The sequence below is a fragment of the Hippopotamus amphibius genome, chromosome X (assembly GCF_030028045.1).
Source record: "Hippopotamus amphibius kiboko isolate mHipAmp2 chromosome X, mHipAmp2.hap2, whole genome shotgun sequence".
Classification (NCBI taxonomy): Eukaryota; Metazoa; Chordata; class Mammalia; order Artiodactyla; family Hippopotamidae; genus Hippopotamus; species Hippopotamus amphibius.
The window spans coordinates 74,700,548-74,722,773 of record NC_080203.1 but is presented as its reverse complement, the minus strand read 5'-3'; the positions used below and the strand labels follow the sequence as shown (position 1 = coordinate 74,722,773).

General features: G+C 33.6%; 1 protein-coding gene across 1 annotated transcript in view; it reads left to right on the top strand.

The window, feature by feature from the left end:
• Positions 1-16,987, top strand: part of CHIC1 (cysteine rich hydrophobic domain 1) — a 39,579-nt gene extending 22,592 nt beyond the window's left edge. The window contains exons 4-6 of the mRNA XM_057718483.1: positions 13,982-14,038; positions 14,291-14,350; positions 15,653-16,987. Of these exons, the coding sequence (XP_057574466.1) occupies positions 13,982-14,038; positions 14,291-14,350; positions 15,653-15,703 (168 nt within the window). The 3' untranslated portion in view covers positions 15,704-16,987. The remainder of the gene's footprint in view (positions 1-13,981; positions 14,039-14,290; positions 14,351-15,652) is intronic.
• The last annotated feature ends 5,239 nt before the right edge of the window (positions 16,988-22,226 follow it).

The window sequence follows — 22,226 nt, the reverse complement described above, 5'->3', positions numbered from 1 at the left end:
ATAGAAACAATTTATTCAGTCATGTGATTTTACTGTGAACGCTATGGATATGAGATTAATGCTGATGCTGTGATTTCTCCCTATCCCTCACTACTTTGGTTAATTAAGAATTCATTTTGAAATTGAGGTATCAGTATATTCTTAGATCACTAATCTGTCAATTTTAAAGTTTATTTAGTACAGATATGCAAATCACCGTCTTGTGGGCTAAATCCAGCCCACTCTGTTTTTTAAACATTTAAATCAGTTGCCAGAATTTAAAAATTAGAATATTGAAAAAAGAATTTGAAATAACCAGTATCTCTTGTAAAATCTAAAGCTCCAACAGTATTGGACCCACATGCCTACATTTCAGCAATTGGCCCTTGCTGAGTGGTAGCTGCTTCCTTTGAATAGGACATATGGTCTCTGGTTCACCACAGAACTATTGAGCAATTACATTATCTGCCTTGCTCTGTACACTTTATAGTTATGGCCCTTGATTTTGTACATGGCATGTTAACACAGTAGACAGTGAAGCACCAAGCACATGCTGGTAACCTTGTATAAGACACTGTCCCTTCTGGAGCCTCAATTTCCTCACCTATAAAATCCAGATAATATTACTTACTTTTATGGTGGTCATGATGATGAACAGATTTAAGGCCCCTCACTGCTTTTTTTTTTCCCACATGGAGCAATAAAAAATAAAGTACAATTTAAGAATGGCCCTAGCCATTTCTAATGGGGTATCTAGCTTCATAGAAGTCATGTCTGCGTTTATCCACAAAATAAAATGAAAATAATATGATTAATCTGCCGTGTCACAAGGTTGCTGTATAAATGAATGATTGTAAAGTGTTTCCAAGAAAAGAACTTCTATTTAATAGCCTGCCTTGTGAACTTTTTTTGTTTTGCCAGATATGTCATAGACATTTTTTCTAGCAAATTAGTTGAAAGAAAAGAAATAGAGAACAGACTTGAGGACACGGGTTGGCGGGGGCACGGGGGGAGGGGCAAAGGGGAAACTGGGACGAAGTGAGAGAGTAGCGTTGACATATATACACTGCCAAATGTAAAATGGATGGCTAGTGGGAAGCTGCTGCATAACACAGGGAGATCAACTCGATGATGGGTGATGACTTAGAGGGCTGGGGTAGGGAGGGTGGGAGGGAGTCGCGGGATGGAGAGGATATTGGGATATATGTATAAATACAGGTGATTCACTTTGTTGTACAGCAGGAACTGGCACAACTGTGTACAGCAATTATATTCCAATAAAGAGCTTAAAAAAAAATACAAACCAGAATGCCTTGAGCTGCTCCTAGCCTCTCTTGGCTCTGATAGCATTCTATGCTTACGTGATATATGAAATGAAAGTCTTCGTTTACACATTCTTACATTTACCACTGTGATATTACAGTCAATTTTCAAGCCTAAGCCTGCCACCATCCTTAAATTTGAAATTACTTTTAACATTTACCTTTTTTTTGCTGTAATATTTGCTAAATTAAGAGGGATATTTAGAGGGAAGGGACTATTATCTCAGTCTTACAACATGAACATCATGTTATTTTCCTTATGATTTCTAATTTCATTCCATTGTTATTGAAGGAAATACTTTTTATTATTTTAATCTTTTTAAATTTATTGAGGCTTATTTAATGGCATAACATATGGCCTATCCTGGAGAATACTTCATATATACTTGAGAAGAAATTTCTATTGTATTGTTGTGGGGTGGAGGGTTTTGTATATGTCTGTTAGATCTAGTTGGTTGACAGTAACAAAGTCCTGCCTTTCTTTACTGATCTGCTGCAGAGATGTTCTATCCATTATTGCAAGTGGGGTATTGAAGTCCTAACTATTATTGTAGAACTATTTATTTCTCCTTCACTTTTGTCAGTTTTTGCTTCATGTATTTTGCAGGTCTGTTGTTAGTTGTGTATATATTTATAATTGTCATTTCTTCTTGGAAGATATATATTTTTATCAATATATATTGTTATGGAATTAATGTTTGTGTTCCCTCAAAAGTCATATGTTGCAGCCCTCCCCTCTAACCTGATGGTATTTGGAGGTGGTTGGTAATTTGTCCCTTGGGTGGTAATTAGGTTTAGATGAAGTCATGAAGGTGGGGTCCTCATGGTGGAATTAGTGCCCTTATAAGAAAAAAATAGAGAGCTTGCTCTCTCTCTACCATGTGAGGATACAGCAACAAGGACGTTGTCTATAAGCCAGGAAGAAGGCTCCCACCAGAATGCAACCATCCATACTGACACTCTGATCTAAGACTTCCCACACTCCAGAACTGTTGTTTAAGCCACCTAGAATATGGTCTTTTGTCATAGTAGCCTGAGAATATTAAGACATATACTGTCCATCTTTTTCTCTTGTAACATTTTTCTTTACTTAAAATCTCTTTTGTCTGATATTATCTATCCCAGCTCTTTTCTTGGTTACTATTCACATGGAAAATCCTTTTCTGTCCTCTCACTTTCAACCTACTTGTGTCTTAGAATCTAAACTGAGTCTCATGTAGACCCGTGGATCATATTTTTAAATCCATTCTGCAAATCTCTCCCTTTTAATTGAGAATTTAATCTATTTGCATTTAAAGTGATTAATGTTAATGTATTAGTTTGCCAGGGCTGCCTTAATAAAGTACCACAGACTAGGTGGTTTAGACAGCAGAAAAGTATTTTCTCACAGTTCTGGAGGCTGTAAGTCTGAGATCAAGGTGTTGGGAAAGTTGGTGTTTTGTGTCTTTTGTTTTTTTAATTTCTTTATTGGCTGCATTGGGTCTTCGTTGCTGTGTGCAGGCTTTGTCTAGTTGTGGTGAGTAGGGGCTACTCTTCATGGCAGTGCACAGGCTTCTCATTGTGGTGGCTTCTCTTGTTGCAGAGCACAGGCTCTAGGCATGCAGGCTTCAGTAGTTGTGGCACACGGGCTTAGTTGCTCTACCGCATGTGGGATCTTCCCAAAGCAGGGATTGAATCCATGTCCCCTGCATTGGCAGGCAGATTCTTAACCACTGTGCCACCAGGGAGGTCCTGATGTTTTTTTCCTGAGGCTTCTCTCCTTGGCTTGTAGATGGCCGTTTTTCTCCCTGGGTCTTCACCTGGCCTTCCCTCTATACATGTTGTGTCCTAATCTCTTTTTATAAGGACACCAGTCATATTGGATTAGGGCACACCCTAATTATCTCATTTTAGCTTAATTACCACTCTAAAAACCATATCTCCAAATAAGGTCACATTCTCAGGTACTCGTGGTTGTGACACTTGAATATATGAATTTCGAGAAAACATAATTCAGTCTGTAATAGATAAGGGAGGACTTCTGCCATTTTGTCTTTTGTTTTCCATGTGTCATATCTTTTTTTTATACTCCATTACTTCTTTATTTTATATTTAATTGATTTTTGTAGTGCACCATGTGCCTTCTCATTTCCTTTTTTATATATTTTTAGCTATTTTCTGAGTTGTTACCCTTGGGATTATAATTAATATCTTAAACTTGTAACACCCTAGTTTGAATTAATACCATTTTAACTTCAATAGTATACCAATTCTGCCCCTGTACATCTACATACCTCCCCATATATGTTATCATCACAAATTACATCTTATGTATTGTGTGTCCATTAACATAGATTTATAATTATCACTTTATACATTTATCTTTTAAATCACATAGGAAGAAAATAAAAGTTTCAAAACAAAAACAGAACAATATTGACTTTTATATTTATTTATACAGTTCCTTTTACTAGTGTTCTTTACTTTATCATGTAGCTTGAGTTATTATCCAGTGTTCTTTCATTTCAGCCTAAAGGACTCTTTTTAGCATTTCTTACAGGCAAGTCTAATAGCAGTGAACTTCCTCAGTGCTTATCTGGGAATGTCTTAATTTTCCTTTTTTTAAAAGGATAGTTTTGCCAAGTATAGAACTCTTGGATGACAGTTTTTTTTTTCTTTTAGCACTTTAAATATGTCATCCCACTGCTTCTGAACCTCATGGTTGCTGGTGTGAAATTGGCTGTTAATCTTATTGAATATCTCTTTCTCTGTTGCAGCTTTCAAGAGTCTTCTTTTCATTTTTGGCTTTCAAAGATTTGAATATAGTTTCTTTCAACATGGGTCTCTTTGAATATATCCTACTTGGAATTTATTGAGCTTCTCAGTTTTCCTTTTTTCTGTGTGTGGACTCAGAATAACACCTGATGTGCCTTGGTTTCAGCCTGAAGAACTTCCCATAGTATTTCTTATATGATAGGTCTGTGGGGAATGGATCATCTCAGTTTTCATCTAAGAGTATCTTCATTTCATCTTTACTTTTTATATATGATATTTTAATTAATAGACTATTTTTTGAACAATTTTAGGTTTACAGAAGAAAATTGAGAAAAAAACAGTGTTCCCATATACCTCCCTCACTCAACCCCCAATTTTCCCTATTACTAACATCTTGCTCTATTGAAGTACAATTGTTAAAACTCATGAGCCAACACTGACACATTATTATTAACTAAAGTCCCTAGTTTACATTAGCATTCACTGTTTGTGTTGTACATTCTATGGGTTTTGACAAATGTATAATGACATGTATCAATCATGTACACCAATCTATCATCATGTATACCAATATACTTTGGCATATTAACCTTGTGTCATGCAGCCTTTCTATATTTGCTTATTAGTTCAAGGAGTTTTGTTAATTTTTCAGGATTTTCTACGTAGACAATCATGTCATCTATGAAGATAATTTTATTTCTTCTTTCTCAGTATATATAACTTTTGTTTTCTTTTTCTTGTCTTATTGCATTATCTAGGACTTCCAGAATGATGTTGAAAAGCAATGGTGAGAGGGACTATCCTTGCCTTGTTCCTGATCTTAGTGGGAAATCTTTGAGTTTCTCACCATCAAATATGATGTCAGCTGTAGGTTTTTTGTAAGATATTCTTCACTTGAAGAAGTTCCTCTATTCCTAGTTTGCTGAGAATTTTTATTATGAATGAGTGTTGGATTTTGTCAAATGTTTTTTCTGCATCTATTGATATGATTATATGATTTTCCTTTTTTAGCCTGTTGATGTGATGTCTTACATATTAATTGATTTTTGGATGATGAACCAGATTTGCATACCTGGGATAAACCCCACTAATTGTAGTATATACATTGTTGTATTTCTTTGCTAATGTTTTGTACAGGTTTTTGCATCTATGTCATGAGAAAATATTGATCTGCAGTTTTCTTTTCATATAATACCTTTGTCTGGTTCTAATATTAGGGTAATGCTGACCTCATAGAATGAATTAGGAAATATTCCCTCTGCCTCTGTTTTCTGGAAGAGATTGTAGAGAATTTGTATAATTTCTTCCTTAAATGTTGGAACCCATCTGGGCATGGTACTTTCTATTTGGAGAGGTTATTAATTATTGACTCAATTTCTTTAATAGATATAGGCCTATTTATATTGTCTATTTCTCCTTGCATGCATTTTAGTAGACTGTCTTTCACATAATGAGTTATTTTTATCTAGTTTATCAAATTAATGGGCATAGAGTTGTTAATAATATTCCTATATTATCCTTTTAATGTCCATGGTGTCACTAGTGATAACCCCTATTTCATTTCTGAAACTTTGTAACATTTTTGTCTCCTCTCTTTTTTTCTTAGTTAACCTGGCTAGATGTGTATTAATTTTACTGATATTTTCAAAGAACCAGTTATTTATTTTGTTGATTTTTTTCTTTTGAAATCCTATTATCAGTTTCATTGATTTCTACTCTAATTTTTTTATTTCTTTTCTTCTTACTTTAGGTTGAATTTACCTTTTTTTCCCTAAGGTGCAAGCATATATGATTGATTTAAGGCATTACTTCTTTCCAACTATATGCATTCAATGCTACTGCTTTTACTGCATCCCTCAAATTTTGATATTTTGTTTTCATTTATGTTTAGTTCAAAATATTTTTAAATTTCTCTTGAGATTTCTTCTTGACCCATGTGTTATTTAGAAGTGTGCTGTTTGATCTCCAAGTGTTTTGGTATTTTCCAGCTATCTTTCTGTTGTTGATTTCTGGTTTAATTCCATTGTTGTCTGGGAGCATACACTGTATATGATTTCTGTTCTTTGAAATTTGTTAAGATGTGTTTCCTGACCCAGAATGTGGTCTGTCTTGGTATATGTTCTACATCAACTTGAGAATACTGTCATTTGATGTTCTTAGATGAAGTAGTCTGCACATGTCAATTATATCCAGAAGATCAATGGTGCTGTTGAGTTCAGCTTTGTGCTTACCAACTTTCTGCCTGCTTGATCTGTCTATTTTTGATAGAGGCCTATTGAAGTCGTCAACTATAATAGTGGACTCTTCTATTTCTTCTTTTGAAGTTCTATCAGTTTTTGCCTCACATAGTTTGATGCTCTTTTATTAGGCATATACACATTAAGAATTGTTATGTCTTGGAAAATTGACCCTTTATCATTATGTCTCTTTATGTCTGATTATTTTCCTTTATCTCTTTATGTCTGATAACTTTCCTTACTCTGAAGTCTGCTTTGTCTAAAACTATTAAAGTGACTCCAGCTTTCCTTTGATTAGCGTTACTATGGTATATCTTTCTCCATCCTTTTACTTTTAGCCTCTGTATGTCTTTAAAGTGGGTTTCTTGTAGACAGCACATAGTTGTCTTATTTTTTGATCCATTCTGACAATCTCTGTTTTTAATTGGTGTATTTAGACCTTTGGTAAAGTGATTATTGTTATAATTTGATTAATATTTACCATGTTTGTTACTGTTTTCTATTCATTACTTTTGTTCTTTGTTCCTATTTTTATCTTCCAGTCTTTTTCTGTCTTCTCTGGTTTTAATTATTTTTGTATGACACCATTTTTTATCCTCCCTTAGTATATCAATAATCCTCCTTTTTAATATTTTTAGTGGTTGCCCACTAAAGAGTGTTTGCAATATATATACATATACAACCAATCCAGGTCCACTTTCAAATAACACAATACCACTTCCCAGGTAGAACAGTTACCTTATTACAGAATATTCCCAATTCCTCCCCCATCCCTTGTAACATTGCTGCCATTCATTTTACTTATACATAAGCTATAATCATGGAATACATTATTGTTATTAACAAACTGTTACCTGTTAGATAGTTGAGAATAAAAGAAATGAAAGATTTTATTTTGCCTTCATTCATTCCTTCTCCTTCTTACCTGGAGCATTTTACTTCTTTCTAAAGAACTTATTTTAACATTTCTTGCAAGGCGGGTCTATTGGTGACAAATTCCCTCGATTTTTTGTGTGAGAAAGTCTTTATTTCTCCTTCATCTTTGAAAGACAGTTTTCCTGGGTATGGACATAATTCAGGTTAATAGTACTTTCCTAACATTTTAAATATTTCATTCCACTCTTTTCTTGGCTTGCATAGTTTATAAGGAGATGTCTGATATAAATCTTATCCTTGCTCCTTTATATGAAAGATATTTTCCCCCTCTGGCTTCTTTCAAGATTTTTCCTTGATTTTTTGCATTTTGAATATGACATTACTAAGTGTAGATTTTGGGGTATGTATCCACTTTGTATTCTCTGAGCTTTTTCAGTCTGAGTTTGATGCCTTGCATTACTTTGGGGAAGTTCTCTTATCATTATTGCTTTAAATATTTCCTCGGCTTCTTTCTCTCTTTAACTTCTGATATTTGTATTGTGGGTCTATTGCCCCTTTTGTAATTGTCCCATAGTTCTTGTATATTCTGTTCTTTTTTTCTCTTTTAGTTTTGGAAGTTTTTACTGATACATCTTCAATCTTCATTGATAGTTTCCTTAGCCATGTCCAGTCATTGATGAGCCCATCAAAGGTATTCTTCATTTTTGTTATGATATTTTGGCTTTCTACCATTTCCTTTTTGATTTTTTTCTTACAGTTTCCATTTCTCTGCTAACATTATCCATCTAGTCTTTCATGTTGTCCACTTTTTTCATTAGAGCAAATAGTATATTTATCATAGTTGATTTCTATTCCCAGTCTGATCATTTCAACATCTCTGCCATTTCTGAGTCTGGTTCTGATGCTTGCTCTGTCTTTTCAAACTGCTTTTTTTGTCTTTTAGTGTGACTTCTAATTTTTGTTTGAAAGCTACAGATGATGTACTAGTGAAAGGCACTGAGGTAAACAGGTCTTTAAAGTGATATTTTATTTTTGTTTGGCTGTGTTTACTCTTTGCTGTAGCTGTTGGAAATTGAAGGCTAAACGTTCCTTGGTGTCCTTGTTTTTGTCTGGCCTATTTTCCTTGGATTTATCTATAAACTTCTTAGATATCATCTGAGATGCACAGTTCTTTCAGTTGTATTCCTCATATTATAATACAGAAGCCTTATTGATGTAGTGGTAAGGTGTTAGGGAACGAGAAGTGTTCTATAGTATTATGATTAGGATTAAGGTTTTTATTGAGCCTGTGCTCCTGGGCTGTGCCCTACACAAATGCTTGTCAATTTTGTTTTGTTTTGTTTTTTTCCCCTTTAGGTGGGACAGGAAAGCTAGAGGGTGCTAGAATTGTGTATTTCCCTTCTCCAAGGTTGGTTAGGCTCTAGTAATACCCCAGTAGGTTAGGCTCTGGTACATAGTTTCTCTTGAGAGCAGACTTTGTTAAGAAGAAAAGAATGTTCTGGGCATATTTAAATGTGACTGTTCTTCCCATTCTCCTGCCAGAGATGAGGGGATTTTTCTGCAGTCACTGTAAGAACCTGATAGGGCTCCTGGTAATAAAAGTGATAAAAGTGTGGGAGTCTCCACCAAGACTGGACCCCTTTGGAATTTTGAACTTTAAGCTTGTCCCCACTGAGCTTCCAACCATTCATCAGTTCAAGTTCAGGTATTGCTATTGTAGTCCAATTCCCACAAAGTTTTGCTCTCCTGCATTTCTACTCTGGTAAATCATACACAAGGCTTCCAATTTCTCCAGATCCTCAGTGACATTCATTATTTTCCGTTTTATTGATAAGTCACCCTAATGAGTGTGAAGTGATATCTCATTGCAGTTTTGATTTGTATTTCCCTAATGACTAGTGGTTTTGAGCATTTTTACATTTGCTTATTGGCTATGTGTATATTAGGTTAGGCTATTTGCATATTACTTTGCCCATTTTGTAACTAGCTTGTTTATTTGTTGTTGAGTTGTGGGTATTATATGTATATTCTGGTTATTAATTCCTTATCAGATATGTGATTGCAGATATTTTCTGCCATCCTCTAGATTTTCTTCTCACTCTCTTGACAGTGTCATTTGATGCATAAAAGTTGTTAATTTTGCTGAAGTTCAATTAAACTATTTTCCCCATTTTGCCTGCGCTTTCAGTGTCACATCTAAGAAATACTGCAAAATCCAGTGTCATGAAGATTGTCTCCTATGTTTTCTTCTAAGAATTTTATAGTCATGACTCCTATGTTTAGTTCTTTGACCCATTTTGAGTTAATTTTTGCATATGATGTAAATTTAGGATCCAACTTAATTCTTTCACATATGGATATCCAGTTTTCCTTGCAGTATTTATTGAAAAGTCCTTTTCCCCCATTGAAAGGTTGGCACTCTTGTCAAAAATCTATTATGGATATTTGAGAGTTTATTTCTGGGCTCTGTTCTATTCCATAGGTCTATATGTCTCTCCTTATGCCAGTACCATATTCTTTTTGGTTGTTGTTGCTTTGCAGTAAGTTTTGAAATCAGGAAATGTGAGTCCTTCATATTTGTTTCTCATTTTCAAGATTGTTTTGGCCAATAGGAGTCTCTTGTGATTCCATATGAATTTTACGATGGATTTTTCTATTTCTATAGAAAAGTTCACTGGGATTCTGATAAGGATTGCATTAAATCATCTTAATGATATTGTCATCTTAACAGTATTAAGTCCTCCAGTCCATGAAAACATGATTCTTTGCATTTATTTAGGTCTTTAAATTCTTTTAGCATCATTTTGTAATTTTATGTGTACAAGTCTTTCACTTCCTTGCTTAAATTTATTAAGTATTTTATTCTTTTTGATACTATTCGAAATGTAATTGTTTTCTTAATTTCTTTTTTGAATTGTTTACTGTTATTGTGTAGAAATGCAGCTGAATTTTGCATGTTGATTTCATATCCTGAAATGTTCCTGAGTTTGTTACCTCTAACAGGTTTTTTTGTGGAGTCTTTAAGGTTTTCTGCACATAAGATAATGTCACCTGCAAAGAGAGATTACTTCTTTTTTGATTTGGATGCCTTGTATTTCTTTTCTTGCTTAATTGCTCTGTCTGTAATTTCCAATAATGTGTTGAATAGAAGTGGCAAGCCTGGGCATCATTGTCTTCTTTCTGTCTTAGAGGAAAAGCTTTCAGTCTTTCACCATTTAGTATGATGTTAGTTGCGGATATTTTTTAAGCTAAAACCAGGGAGAATGGGGTCTGCTAATATTCCCCATCTGTCTGCCCTAGGAAGCTGGGAAGATAGGAACTGCCACTCAGTTGTCAAACCAACTATAACAGCTCTCCCACAACATAGATGTGTGCCAGAAAGGGGGACTGCACTTTTCACCAACTGTCCTGGCTACTTTGCAGATGTAGGTAGGGAAATGGGTGCTGCCCTGCTGCCACCACCCACTTGATATAGGCCTTCTATAACACAGAGCTGTGGAAAATGGGATCTGCCTATTTTCACCATCTGCCAAAACTACCCAGAAGAGCTGTTCACTCTAAGTATCTAGGATATAATGGGAACTGCCTGCCACTCAGCTTCCAAGCTTGCTTAAACAGTTCTTCCGCAAGGCAGAGCTGTGGATATGAGTATAATGCCTAGCTCCAATACAAGCCTTCCCACTGTTCTTACTTATTTTCCATAGATTTTTGTTGGATAAATACTTCTCAATCTGTTGTAAACATTTGATCAATCTCTAGAAGATCTGAATGATTGTACTTGCTAATACTGACAAGCTTAATAGTTGTCTCTCTAGGGAAGAGATTTCCCTAAGGTCCTCACATCACCATTCCAGATGGGTTCTTATTATCTTGATGGTATCTTTGACACACAAAAACTTTTAATTTGATTAAGTCAAATTTATCTCTTAAAATTGTCTTGCTTGTGCCTTTTACATCATATCTAAGAGGGCTTTGCCTAACTCAAGATTACAAAGATGTACTCCTGTGTTTTTTTCTAATTGTTTTAAAGTTTCATTTCTTATGATTCAGTCTTTGATCCATTTTGAGTTAACTTTTGTGCATAGTGTGATATAGGGGTCCGAATTTATCAGTTTTCTTTTTGATAGCCAATTTTCTCATCACGATATGTTGTAAATGCTATTACATGAGTCTTATAATTCATGAATATATATGGGATATTTTCCATTTATTTACTTCTTATCTTAGCAATGTTTTTTGGGTTTTTTGTTTTGTTTTGTTTTGTTGTTGTTGTTTTTGGCCACACTGTGCAGCTTGCAGGATCTTAGTTCCCTGACCAGAGATAGAACCCAGGCCCCTGGCAGTGGAAGCGTAGAGTCCTAACCACTAGACCACCAAGGAATTCCCTTTAGCAATGTTTTTTAGTTTTCACTTTACACATCTTATACTTCCCTTGTTAAATTTATTCCTAAATATTTTATTCTTAAATCTGTGAATAGGAATAAATTAGAAGGATGGGATTAACATATAAAAAGAAAAAGTCTATTGTGAATGGAAATGATCTTTTACTTTCATTTTCAGATTGTTCATTGCTAGTATATAGAAATAAAATTGATTTTTATATGTTGAAGCCTGTATTACTTTTCTATCTAGCATAACAAATTTCCACAAATTTAATGGCTTAAAACAACTCCCTTTATTTCACAGTCAGAAGTCTGGGTACTTTGTGGCTCAATTGGATTCTCTCATTAGGATCTCACAAGGCCAAAATCAAGGTGCTGGCAGGGCTGCATTCCTTTCTGGAGATTCCCAGGCTCATTCAGGTTTTGGCAGAAATCATTTCCTCCTTAGACTTCGTATGTGAACTTTCCATCCTAAAGCCAACAATGGTGGTTCAAGTACTTCTTGTGTTTCAAACCCCTGACTATTCTTCCATTAGCCGGAAAAAAATCTCTGCTTTTAAGGGCTCATGGGATTACATTGGGTTTGCCAAAGTAATCTAGAATAATTTCCCTATTTTAAAGCCAAATGATTAGTAACTTTAATTACACCTGCAATGTCCCTTTTGCAATGTAATGTAACATTCACAGGTGTAACTCCAGGAGGTGAAGATCATGGGGGCCAGAATTCTACCTACCACAATCTTGTTTCCTGTGAATTTGCTGAACTTATTTATTAGTTCTAGTAGTGCTTTAGTGAATTCCTTAGGGTTTTCTATATATAAGATCATGTCATCTGCAAATGAAGATGGTTTCACTTTTCCAATTTGGATGCCTTTTATTTATTATTTTTGTCTAATTGCCCTGGCTATAACATCTAGTATGATGTCTAATAAAAGTAATGTGATGAGACATCCTTGTCTTGTTCCTAATCTTAGGAGGAAAATATTTAGTCTCTCTCCGTTTAGTGTGATGTTAGCTGTAGGTTTTTCATAGATGCCCTTTATTAGGTTGTGGAAGTTCCCTTTTATTCCTAGTTTTTTTGGTTGTTGTTTTTTCTTTTCAGGATTTTTATCATGAATGAGTATTGTATTTTGTCTGATGCTTTTTCTAAATTTATGAAGATTGTGTAGTTTTTGTCCTTTATTAATATAATGTGTTACATCATTTTGTTTTTGTGTTCATGTGATAAATTACACTTGGTCATGATATAATCTTTTTCATAGGTTTCTAGATTCAGTTTGCTAGTATTTTGTTGAGAATTTTGTGTTTATATTCATAGTAATATTTCTTCTTTAACTGTTTGGTAGAATTCATCATTGAAGCCATCTGGGCCTGGGGTTTTCTTTGTGGAAAACTACTAGTTCAATTTCCTTGTTTGTTACCCATCTGGTTTTGTTTAGGGAGATTCTGTCAAGTACAGTGGCCCAGCAGTATACTCTAACTGGCATTGTTGCTGATCTGGCCCACTGTAGATGAGCTGAGTACTGTTGTCATTGATTGTTAACTTACAAGGTTGAACAGTTATAATAGTTTCTTAAGTTGGTGCTTTGGAAATCATGTCAGATAGAGTCTGGTTGTAAATCAGTTTTAATGAGTAGTTTTAAAATTTAACAATGCCTACTAGTCTTTTTATCAGAAACCTTATAAAACTCTTTCATTAAAAATCTAAAATGCCTAACAATCTTTAATTTTAATGTTTTTGAAGATTTTGCAAACTCTTCTTACTCATTGCAAAATACATGCACTCCAAGTAAAGAAACTCAGCCTCTGTCCTCTTTTGTACTACAGTACTGCTTCTGTTGTTTCTATTTTTTCCTCTAAATACAAATTTTCTGACTGGTTTTTACATTTTTATTTTACATTTCTTTTTAGTGGAAATTCTGATATATGTTGGCTTGTTTTATTCAAACTGTAAACCTTGACTGACTACTATTTGCCAGGTGTTGTGCTAAGAGCTCTGATAGGAAAACCTTGTATGAGTAATCAGATTAGCTTGGCATATTACATGTATATAAAAACAGATGACTGAACTTGGTGTACCCCCAAAAAAAATAATAAATAAAATAAATAAATAAATAAATAAAAGGGATATCCCAAAGGTCAATAAATATATGAAAAAGTAAAAAAAAAAAAAAAAAGTAACCCTGTGAAGAGGTATATGAAAATGTAGATTTAGCTTCATAAATGGACTACTAGCAGTACTGGTAATGTTTTTATAATAGTCCAGTGAATGGACTCATAACACACAGTAATTTGTACATATTTTGTTTTGAAGAGAAAAACAAGAAGAGAAAATAGTGGGATCTTACAAGTAAGCAGAAGAATATAGATACACATAGTTTACAAAGCTCTTCAATTCATCTTGTAACAAAGTCTTGATTCTGTCTCTTAGACCAGAAGATCAATTCAGAAGTTGTTAGAATGGGAAAATAACAGATTGTATCACAAGGTAAGAAAGTTTAAGCAAGTAAATGTCCCATTCATACTTCCATTAATAAATTGAAAAAAGTGGGAATTTTTCAGGCCACAAAAGGATGATTTAGAGAACTAATTCTCAATTTTTAATATATACCCTTTATAAAGTATTTTTAAATGCAATGTTTTATATCTTATTTCTTGATTGTTGTTCAGTGATTTATTCAAATGTATAGGTAATAGTATAAATTGCTATCAAAATTCTTAACAAACTTTACTTTCTTAGCTTGCTTTGCACTGGAAGTTGACTAAAAGGAAATGTGAAACTAGCAATATGATGGAGTATGTAAGTATGCAGTTAGCTTTAATTACATTTTTCTGGATTCCATCCTAAATGTTACATTTTACCGTATTATCATTTGTCAGATCTTCTTACTGCCATTTTTCTCCTCAGTTTGAACGTTTTTCATTTGGAAAAGAGAAGTTTCCTTTCACCTTTTTTAGATTTGTAGCCAACATAAAATATCTTGAAAGCTGACAATTATTTAGATCTTAGAAAAATCTTAGCTAGCATGCTCAGATGAAAACATTGTACAGCCTTAATCTTCATTTTAACATAGGTTCAAACCATTGCTTATGGTGATGGGCACAACTGCTGTTGAACAAAATATTTCTAAATGTAATCTTGTCAAAACCTATGTAAAATAGAAATTGACTTCTGAATTCTGGATTCATATTCCTGGCTTTCTTTTTTCTTAGCTGATATTTAACTTTCAGTGAAGAAACTATAGATTCTAATTTTTTTTTTACTAAAAGCTATGCAATCTTAGTCATAAAACATAAATTCACATATAGCCAATGTGACAAATTCAGCATCATTAACATTCAAAAGAATATGAAACTTGTCCAGGCTTTAAGTTGCTGACATGTGGTATGTATTTAATAATAAACATTCCATTTCCATTTCATAAATAAGGATTGTTATGTATCTTTCTCCACTTTGAATAGTTTTGGGGAAAATGTACAAATGACCACAAATCTAAAATTCTCTATAGGTAAAACCATATATAAACTATTGTAAGTTTATATAAATTTATAAATATCTTAAGTTTTTATTATTATATTTCCAAACCTGTTTTAAATTAAAATATTTTAATCAATCCATTTGAACACTTTATTATTTTTTACAAAAAACTTCTAAAAGATAGTAATACTTATCCATTGTCACCTGCTTTAATTGAAAAATATATGGATGTAATATATATAAAGGTATTTTTTCTAATTCATATAACAAAATTGTAGTCCCTTCCACTTTGCTTAAAAAAGGGGGGGGGGAGGATAGAGGGAAGATGGGAAAGACATTAAAATGTAATAAGGTTTGGTTTTCTGCATCTAAACAGTTACTGTAAATGAGGTGATAAACACTATTAGCTACAGTAAGTAGTTATGTTTTCCAGTTTAATTGCCACTCTAATGACAACTTGTGGTAAGTTCCTTTTGTACCTGTTTTGTATATTTCACTTGCTTTATAGTACAGGACCAAAATACAGTCCTGGGAAAAATAATTATAGACTTTCTGGGTTATATATAAGTTACAGTAAATGAAAATTATTTTGTCAATATATTCTTGTTTATTTTTATTTTACAGGTAATACTAATAGAATTCTTACCAAAATATCCCATATTCCGACCTGACTGAGGGATTTTATTGTCACTTCTGTATTACCTGTCATTTCCTACCCTTAGTGCCTTGTAGATGATTTTGGAATGAAGATGGTCTCCTTTGCTGTGTTCAAATTATTCTTTATAATGGTAGAATATTCTCCTCACACTTTCATTTGTGATGGTTTAAAAAGAAATTTTGCACATCTTTTTTGTTGTTAAATGAGGTTTGTGTTTTGCACTGTCTATTTTTAAATAAATACACGCACATACATATATGTATATATATATAGTTGCCACTGAAAATAAACATCAGTGCTGGTGTTTAAAAACAAAAACATGTTCTCAGCATGCTGCCTTATAATTTTCATACTCACTATTTCTAAATATGCATCATTTTTCTAGGCTACTTAATGCTCTGTAATCCCTTACTGGACATATGTAAATAAGCTTTTGGTAGCTTTTAGAAATGATTTTACTCTTACCTGCTTTTAAAGGACATGCAATTAATAGCACTGGTTTTGTCCTGCACTTTGCTAAATTATCACTTATGTTAGTGGATAAAATATTTAAACTCCTAAAGACTTGTAAATATTGTCTCTTTGCATAAAGTAAAATGTGATATGCCATGGTTTACAGGATGTAATGTTACTCTTAATGTATTGCCAGCGATTCTGCATAGATTTTAATTTGAATGAAGTTTGCAAGCATCCTTTTGAATGTATAGACTGTTAACATGCTGTTTTATGGCAAATCCATAATAAGTATGTTAAATTTCAGGTGTGGACAGGGTTGCCCTTTGTAATGAGTGGATTAAAATTGAAATCATTGTCTGAAATCTTCTGCATTGCACCTGAAACCAACCGAGAACCTTATTTTTTTTCCATTTAATTGAATAAATCCAATTTTGCCCTCCACTGCCACCCCCAAAAGAAATCATTTGACATCTGCCACATTTCACAGCCTTAGTCTCCTCATTTATTTCCCTTTATGTATCTTTTCCTTCATTTGGAAATACACACAATCATGACCTTTAAGAATGTTTCAAAATTTCAGATGTCTTAGGAGGTGTTTAGACTCCCCATGAGAGCCACCGCTAACCATTTTCTGTAGTTATGATAATCTACTTTGAGAAAGAGCTGTACCTAAAGTAGCTGATTCATAATTGATTAAATACTCTTTATCCTGTTTTTGAGGATCCTTAGTAAACATTTGGATATTATTAATGAGGAAAGATAAGTATTTAGACAAAACTATTTTAGTTTATAAATTAGCCACACATGTAGCCTTTTCATTGGTATGTGCATATTTCTCTATTTCTCTTTACATTATTATGAGAGCATCACACTCTAATTCTTCTAGTATTTGAATTTGTAACATAATGAAAGCTTTACATTGCATTAATTCAGCTGCAAATTTATGCCTGTATATAGGCATTATTTATAATTCCTAGTGCTAAAAATAAAAGTATCTGGGACTGAATATTTTATTTATCATCTTAGTCTTATTGCTTTTAGTACTTTTTAAGACGAACATTCATCCCAATGAAGAGAACAATCATTTCTTCATACAAGATCGTCTTTTAAAGCCACTTTTAAAATTTATGCCTAATTTGAAATCCACAGTCCTGGACCAGTAAAAGAAGAAAGGAAAAAAGAGACGGTATTTAATATGTGACTGTAATTGTTTGAGCAAATACTTTTCCACCTCCCTCTGTAGAACCCCGTTGCCCCCATGCCACCCAGCTCTCTAACTTTTAATATATTGTGTGTGCCTGCAAATATCATTTGTCTGTCTGCTGCAAAATTGAAGGTGTATTTTTATAGAAAAGTGGAAACCTCTGAAAATCCATACCAAATGTTTTGTTTTATAAGGTCAGGGAAAAATTGTATCTGTGGTTTATGTTCCTGCTAGTATCACCACGTTTATGCTTCAAACTGTGACAGTTTAATACCAAAATTTATTTCTAGCATAATACAAAATTTCTAATTATCACTGATAAAATAATTACTTTTAAGTGTCAACCCTTATAATCTCATTTTTTCCTGTAAACTTAGAATTTGGCCATATGATGGTCATAGTAACTCTTTCTGCCATGTATAAATCACACTTGTTTTGAACGAAGGACAGCAAGAAGTAGTGAATTGTTTCCGTAAAACAAATATCGAGACATGAATAGAGTGCATCTGGAGGTGACAGAGTATATAATTCAAGTTACAGTAGTATTTATCATAAAAAGCATTTACCAGCATGTGTAAACTTAATTTTAAAACCTACTCTAATAGCTCTTAAATTTACTATCTTACTGTTCATTATGCTGGTTGACTCATTTTCTTGAACTACTCAGAATATACCCAATTTTGTTTCTTTTTTTTTTTATGACTGATTTTTCAAACTCTTTTCCATTGGAGGGGACTTATTAGCAATTGAGTATTTTGGAGTCCTTTAAGAGATTTGTTTTCATTTCAGTGGTATTGGCAGCAGTGAATGCTGAAATGACAGAGTACATTGTGGACATTAATTTCTCCCCCATTGACCTTTTTTTCTTACATCCTCAGGATAGAACATGCCAAGTTAATATTTTTGTCACAGTTGTTTTTAGATTGAAGAAACTAATTTTGAATTTCTTTGTTACATAATATTCCTTTATGAAACCTGCTGTGAATGTTTCCAGAGAAAATAACATGTATCTTACAAAGCTTTGAGATTACAAGTTAAAACTGTTCCTTCTCTGGCTTTACATTATGCACCTCTACCCCCATAATTGTATATAAAATGAAATCAGCTTTAACATTTTTCAGCTACTCTTTGTTCCCTTCTACCCCCTATGTTAGTTTAGGAGAGCGACCATTGTAGTCAAATGTTAGATGGAGAAGTGCCTTGTCTTCTTTGAATAAAGATAACATTATATGTTGAAGGATACAGAATGAATGAATTGGTAAATCATTATATTTAAAAGCATCCTTTTCAGCTAAGTATAACAGTATTTCACTGGTATATTATTGGGTTGGCCAAAGGGTTCTTTCGGTTTTTTCCATAAGGTGTCTCTAGTAGCACTTAGTTGTCTTTAACTTCTTTCGGAACAATTTTGTTAGATTGTATTGTGGCAACTGTCACATCAGGATGTATTTAAAAAATACTTATCAAAATTGGTGAATTTTTGTGTAGCCATTTTAATATTGAAGATGGAAGAAAACAACATTTTCGGCATGTTATGCCTTTAATAAAGGTAAAAACACAACTGAAATGCAAAGTAAAAAAGATTTTTTGCTGTATGGAGAAGGTGCTATGACTGATCAAACGTGTCAGAAGTGGTTTGCGAAATTTCGTGCTGGAGACTTCTTGCTGGAAAATGCTCCATGGTCGGATAGACCAGTTGAAGTTGATAGCAATCCATTCGAGACATTAATTGAGAACAATCAGCATTATAGCACGCAGGAGATAGCCGACATGCTCAAAATATGCAAATCAAGCGTTGAAAATCATTTGCACCAGCTTGGTTATATGAATCGCTTTGATGTTTGGGTTCCATGTAAGTTAAGTGAGAAAACCTTCTTGACCGTATTTCTGCATGCTTACTACTTAAATGTGATGAAAACATTCCGTTTTTAAAACAAATTGTGACGGGCAATGAAAAGTGGATACTGTACAATAGTGTGAAATGGAAGAGGTCATGGGACAAGCAAAATGAACCACCACCAACAATCACACCAAAGGCCAGTCTTCATCCAAAGGTGATGTTGTATATATGGTGGATTTAGAAGAGAGAGTCCTCTATTATGAGCTCCTTCCAGAAGATGAAACGATGAATTCCAACAAGTACTGCTCCCAATTAGACCAACTGAAAGCAGCACTCAATGAAAAACATCCAGAATTAGTCAACAGAAAACACATAATCTTCCATCAGGATACCACAAGACCTCACGTTTCTTTGATGACTAGGCAAAAACTGTTACAACTTGGCTGGGAAGTTCTGATTCATCTGCCATATTCACCAGACATTGTGCCTTTGGATTTCCATTTATTTCGATATTTACAAAATTCTCTTAATGGAAAAAATTTCAATTCCCTGGAAGATTGTAAAAGGCACCTGGAACAGTTCTTTGCTCAAAAAGATAAAAAGTTTTGGGAAGATGGAATTATGAAGTTGTCTGAAAAGCGGCAGAAAGTAGTGGAACAAAAAGGGGGAATACGTTGTTCAATAAAGTTCTTGGTGAAAGTGAAAAATGTGTCTTTTATTTTTACTTAAAAACCAAAGGTACTTCTTGGCCAACCCAATATATTCTAATTTACTATTTAAAACCTATTTCTTTGGTTTCCCCCAATCATGAAATATATTAGTGACAGAATATTGCAGAACAGGACTATCAGTCACTTACAAAACTAGTGTAATTTAACATGGTTCTGGAAAAACAATGGTCTTTGATTGAAGCTCTACCAAAACCTACTTAAGTATTTAACGCATATACTATTCATATTATTGTGACATATAAACACTAATGTCTGATCAACTAATCAAACTGTTACTATTTAGCACTCTACCATTTTAATGAAATTTATTCTTGTTTTTTCATAATTTAAGTGAAGTTCCATAACATTTGTAAGCCTTCAAATAGGGTTTTTTTTAATGTAAGAGAGCTTTAAAAATCATTAGTATTTTAATTTTGTTTACAAATAAATTACCGCTTAAAAAATCAAACCTTGCTGCTTAAATATAAAGCCTCCAAACAGTATTTTATTAGAATTGACTATATTGACCTGAGAGGATATAGAAATTGTATACACTCGTTTAATTGGAGCAATTTCACATAGTAGAAATACTTTTTACTAATTTGATATGTTCAAATTCATTGAAATTAGGTCCTCTTATGCCTATAAAATTCTGCTTTAATCTATTTTGCAACAGTTATCAAATTGTTTGGGTTACTTTAAATGGTGAACTATTGGAAATTTTTCTGCAGAAAATGAATAGATTTTATTAATAGTACCTGTCCATGTAATATGTGGACTAAATATAAGGAGATGTGTATATACATGTTTATATCTTGACCCCAGTTTCTCTTTTCTGATTCTGAGTCAGCCTTTTCATTTTTTTGATGGCAGCCAGAGAATATGTTCCATTTTCTGTGGACTTTGTCAAATTCATACTATATGAAGAAATGATCTAATGTGCTCCAGGCAAGTCACTTACATTACATGTCAGTTCTTCATCTGTAAAATCATGGGATTGAACCTAGAGCTGGACAGAAAATTAGAGGTCACCTGACATTCTGTGATTCTAGGAATCCTTAGGAAATTTTTGCTCTACAGAATCTCAGAATGATTTTTCACAAATCTACTACCCTTGGTGGAAACTCTCACAGTGCCTTGCACAGAGTAAAAGTTTGATTTGCTAACTGACTCCTAGCTGATGTGTGTTCATATCACACAGAGTCAAAGAACCTGATGCCTGCTAGACCTCAGCCCCTCCATGGTGATGAGTGATTGCAGTTTCCCTAGGAACTGAGGAACGAGGTCTGTGGGCTTTATCTATGTGGAATCTGACTATATGCAGTTGGTACCTGAGCAAGAATTATGGCTCTGAAGACAGTGGAAATATGGTAGGACCCACTTTGACGTTAATGTGAAAAAGTTTCATATCCTATCCAATATCTGCTTCAGTGTCTTATTTAGTTCCATATCCTTAAAAACGTCTGTTGGAACAAATTGATAATATTAGATGGAAAGGAAAGTGGTATAGAAGTTAAACCCAAGGCACTTCTGGTTTAATTCTTAGCTCTGCTGCTTAATTCCTCTGTACCTCATGTCCTCATTGTGGAAGTGGGGACAATAATCTGGACCTACCTCACAGGGGAATTGAGGTTTTTTTCATATGTTAATGTGATTTTGAAATCGACTGAAGGATATATTGTATATCATAATTTTGTAATTTCTAAATAGAGTCTTTTAAATCTATGTTATTTTCTTTTTCAGTCACACCCTACAGAATGAGTATTGCAATTAATCTATTTTTTTGGTAGTAATTTTTGTTATTAATCCCCTATGTGTTAACATGGGTAATTGTGTTATATTAATACTTGATTTAGGAAGGAAAAGCACGTGGATGTAAACCAATGGTTCTCAGCTTGGGGCAGATGAAAATAGCAGTGGGGTCATTCTTGAACCTTTCGCAGTATTTCAAAAAGTATACTAGAAATTACACATTTACCCATAATATTCCTACTGCACAAGCCAACTAAGACATTGAATTTTCACACATTTTGCTTATATTTCTTCAATTCTGTCTAACACTGGTTATTATACACTGATCAGAAACTGTGAATGGCGGTTATACTTTTGATTAATTTTTAAATGAGAAAGCCTATTGTTACATGCAATTTAATAAATACAATACTTGAAAATATGGGGAAGGAATAATAAAGGGATCCTTATGGTAAAAATATTGGGACCCACTTTTATAAAGGAACGGAGATTATTTGCCCTCTACAAGTTGCTTACCTAGTCCCTAAATAATGAAATGCTAGAGAGAGAGAGAGAGAGAGAGTGTGTGTGTGTGTGTG